At 53.7% G+C, this 4,078-nt stretch overlaps 1 protein-coding gene across 1 annotated transcript; it reads left to right on the top strand.

Moving 5' to 3' along the window:
* The first annotated feature begins 1,218 nt into the window (after positions 1 to 1,218).
* LOC139036461 (putative uncharacterized protein ENSP00000383309) lies at positions 1,219 to 2,838 on the top strand. Its single transcript, XM_070471832.1, has one exon. It carries the CDS (start codon positions 1,219 to 1,221, stop codon positions 2,836 to 2,838), a length of 1,620 nt encoding a protein of 539 aa, XP_070327933.1.
* Positions 2,839 to 4,078: the final 1,240 nt, after the last annotated feature.

Genomic DNA, 4,078 nt, shown 5'->3' on the forward strand with positions numbered 1-4,078 from the left:
AGTGAGAGTGTCCTTTGAACAAGAGATGTTTCTCTCCTGCACCGGAGTTTCCTTAAGCAGAGACACAGTGCTCCTCACAATGATAATGGTTTGCACTTAAGCCGTTAGTTAGCCTTGCAGATTCCCCCCAGTACCTCCAGAGACTGAAGCCCTGGTTTCTTGCACCCCGTTGTGCTGACATTCTTATGCAGAATTCTTGTTAAAAGCATTGTCATGCATTTCCAAGGGACCTTAAAAATAATGCATCCAAACCATCTTGCTACTATTTTCATGAGTAAATGCCAGCACCTGACCTTATCTCTTGGCTCCGCCTGGCAGTAACTTCTCTGCTCCTCTTCACTAGGGGTATTGTTAGAGAAAAAGACTGCAGGGTTTTATTTAGGGAATTATTCCATCTTCCTCAGACCTTTTCTAGGAGGAATAATTCTACATGGGGATAAATAGAGGCAGATAAAAATGGGTCACTCCATAATGTAATTTTATTTATTTTTTTCTCCACGGAAAACCAGAAAACAAATTGGGATATTGTAAACCCTGATCCGGGCATAAGTCAGTAAGAGGATGCTGTAGAAGGCAGGCCAAACTAGAGTTCATAACTGCCTGAAATAGAGTGAAAATGCTTCATGGTAAAAGCCATCGCCCACAGCTTTTGGCATCTCTGTACTCTCTCCGAAGTGTGGATTTATAAAGTTCACTTGATTATTTCCTGCCACTCTAAGTATAAATATGTTGTTCCTACTGGTTAAAGTTCTCACGTTTGTGAATGATTCATACGCTAGAAGTAATAAGTTAGGCCCTGTCCCCATTGTTAAGGAATTTGTCATGTGCATCTAACAAATGAATGAATGCATTCATAAATCCCTGAGAACTACTTGCTTAAGGGGAGTTTGACTAGCCTGCACTTTTCTCTGGGCGTCTTTCTGTAAACACTGAAGACAGTGCCACCGACTCTTCCCGGCTGTTGGTTGCATCTTGCTCATCTTTAAAACAATGTCATTATTATACATAAGTCTTCAGTTCATACATACCAACTATTTGATGTTTATACCACAAATTTGGGCTTCCCTGGTGACTCAGAAAAGAATTCGCCTGAAATGCGGGAGACCTGGGGTCAATCCCTGGATTGGGAGGATCCCCTGGAGGAGGGCATGGCAACCTACTCCAGTATTCTGGCCTAGAGAATCCCCACGGACAGAGGGACCTGGTAGGCTACAGTCCATGGGGTCGCAAGAGTCAGACACAACTGAGCGACTGAGCGCACACCATGCGTTTGAGACAGACACGGGGCGGTTTGCCTCCCGTGTGCGCTGCCTTCCTGTTTCCGCCCGCTGCCTCCCGTGTGCGCTGCCTTCCTATTTCCGCCTGCTGCCTCCCGTGTGCGCTGCCTTCCTGTTTCCGCCCGCTGCCTCCCGTGTGCGCTGCCTTCCTATTTCCGCCCGCTGCCTCCCGTGTGCGCTGCCTTCCTGTTTCCGTGCACTCCCTCCCGTGTGCGCTGCCTTCCTGTTTCCGCCCGCTGCCTCCCGTGTGCGCTGCCTTCCTGTTTCCGCCCGCTGCCTCCCGTGTGCGCTGCCTTCCTGTTTCCGTGCACTCCCTCCCGTGTGCGCTGCCTTCCTGTTTCCGCCCTCTGCCTCCCGTGTGCGCTGCCTTCCTGTTTCCGTGCACTCCCTCCCGTGTGCGCTGCCTTCCTGTTTCCGCCCGCTGCCTCCCGTGTGCGCTGCCTTCCTATTTCCGCCCGCTGCCTCCCGTGTGCGCTGCCTTCCTGTTTCCGTGCACTCCCTCCCGTGTGCGCTGCCTTCCTGTTTCCGCCCGCTGCCTCCCGTGTGCGCTGCCTTCCTGTTTCCGCCCGCTGCCTCCCGTGTGCGCTGCCTTCCTGTTTCCGTGCACTCCCTCCCGTGTGCGCTGCCTTCCTGTTTCCGCCCGCTGCCTCCCGTGTGCGCTGCCTTCCTATTTCCGCCCGCTGCCTCCCGTGTGCGCTGCCTTCCTGTTTCCGTGCACTCCCTCCCGTGTGCGCTGCCTTCCTGTTTCCGCCCGCTGCCTCCCGTGTGCGCTGCCTTCCTGTTTCCGTGCACTCCCTCCCGTGTGCGTTGCCTTCCTGTTTCCGCCCGCTGCCTCCCGTGTGCGCTGCCTTCCTGTTTCCGCCCGCTGCCTCCCGTGTGCGCTGCCTTCCTGTTTCCGCCCGCTGCCTCCCGTGTGCGCTGCCTTCCTATTTCCGCCCGCTGCCTCCCGTGTGCGCTGCCTTCCTGTTTCCGTGCACTCCCTCCCGTGTGCGCTGCCTTCCTGTTTCCGCCCGCTGCCTCCCGTGTGCGCTGCCTTCCTGTTTCCGTGCACTCCCTCCCGTGTGCGTTGCCTTCCTGTTTCCGCCCGCTGCCTCCCGTGTGCGCTGCCTTCCTGTTTCCGCCCGCTGCCTCCCGTGTGCGCTGCCTTCCTGTTTCCTCGCTCCCTCCCGTGTGCGCTGCCTTCCTGTTTCCGTGCACTCCCTCCCGTGTGCGCTGCCTTCCTGTTTCCGCGCGCTGCCTCCCGTGTGCGCTGCCTTCCTGTTTCCGCCCTCTCCCTCCCGTGTGCGCTGCCTCCCGTGTGCGCTGCCTTCCTGTTTCCGCCCGCTCCCTCCCGTGTGCGCTGCCTTCCTGTTTCCGCCCGCTCCCTCCCGTGTGCGCTGCCTTCCTGTTTCCGCCCGCTCCCTCCCGTGTGCGCTGCCTTCCTGTTTCCGCCCTCTCCCTCCCGTGTGCGCTGCCTCCCGTGTGCGCTGCCTTCCTGTTTCCGTGCACTCCCTCCCGTGTGCGCTGCCTTCCTGTTTCTGTCCGCTGTCCTCAGTCTTTACCGTCAATCAGGTTTTCCTAACCAGGCGATGTGGAAAAGACCTTCTTCTCACCATCTCTTGTTTCTGTCAGCTCTCTCCTTTCTTTGGGCGTCCCAGGTGGCACTAGTGGTCAAGAACCCGCCTGCCATTTCAGGAGACATAAGATGCCTGGGTTCCATCCCTGAGCTGAAAGATCCCATGAAGGACGGCATGGCAGCCCACTCCAGAACTCCTGCCTAGAGAATCCCTCGGGCACAGGAGCCTGGCGGGGCTCGAAGAGTCAGACATGCACACATCCTTTCTTCATGCAGACTCCTTCCTCACTCCATACTGTCCTGGTGAAGCCCACAGAGGTGGGTCAGTGACCTAGGTCTCGGCACCCATAGCACTGCATATTTTTAGGGAAGTAATGCAGGCCAGGCTAATCTGTCTTTATCCAGAATGTTATTAACTGGAATTTGGGAGTTGAATCTCTGTAGCTCTTGCATCATGAGATATAAACATGTGTCCTTGAGATTATTATGGCCATCTTTTTAGAAAGTCTCCTTTAGGAGGGAGTAGAGCAGATCGATTCAAGGAAGCATAGCTAAAAGAGAACTGGGGAAAACACACACACACACACACACACACACACACTCTGAAGGCAGGAGGAGAGGGGGATGCCAGAGGATGACGGTTGGATGGCATCACCAACTCAATGGACGTGAGTTTGAGTAAGCTCCAGGAGTTGGTGATGGACAGAGAGGCTTGGCATGCTGCAGTCCTTGTGGTTGCAAAGAGTTGGACACGACTGAGTGACTAAACACACACACATATATATATATTTGACTCTTGAACAGCATAAGGGTTAGGAGCAATGACTCTCTGAATGGTCAGAAATCCATGTGTAATTTATAATTGGCTCTCTTCATCTCTGGTTCCTCTGTATCCCTGGTTCTATATCCATCAGTTCCGCCAACCTCAGATTGTGTAGTACTGCAGTGTTTACTGTTGAAAAAAGTCCCCATGTATAGGTGGGCCACACAGTCCAAACCTGAGTTGTTCAAGGGTGTTTTCTCCTCCGCCTAGTTAGTTTATGAGTTAATGATCATGGTGAGTTGAGAAATGTATTGAGATTCTGTCTTTTGTCAGCAACTATTCCGATATGAAGAGACACATGGGGGTGGGGAGTGATTTGGGTTAGTCACAGAGGCAATTTGAGGTCATGCAATGTGTGGTGAGATGCTGGGTCAGGAATTAGGGACGGGTTTAGTGCCATACAAGTCACATGACACTGCTTAA

The sequence above is a fragment of the Odocoileus virginianus genome, chromosome 9 (assembly GCF_023699985.2).
Source record: "Odocoileus virginianus isolate 20LAN1187 ecotype Illinois chromosome 9, Ovbor_1.2, whole genome shotgun sequence".
NCBI lineage: Eukaryota > Metazoa > Chordata > Mammalia > Artiodactyla > Cervidae > Odocoileus > Odocoileus virginianus.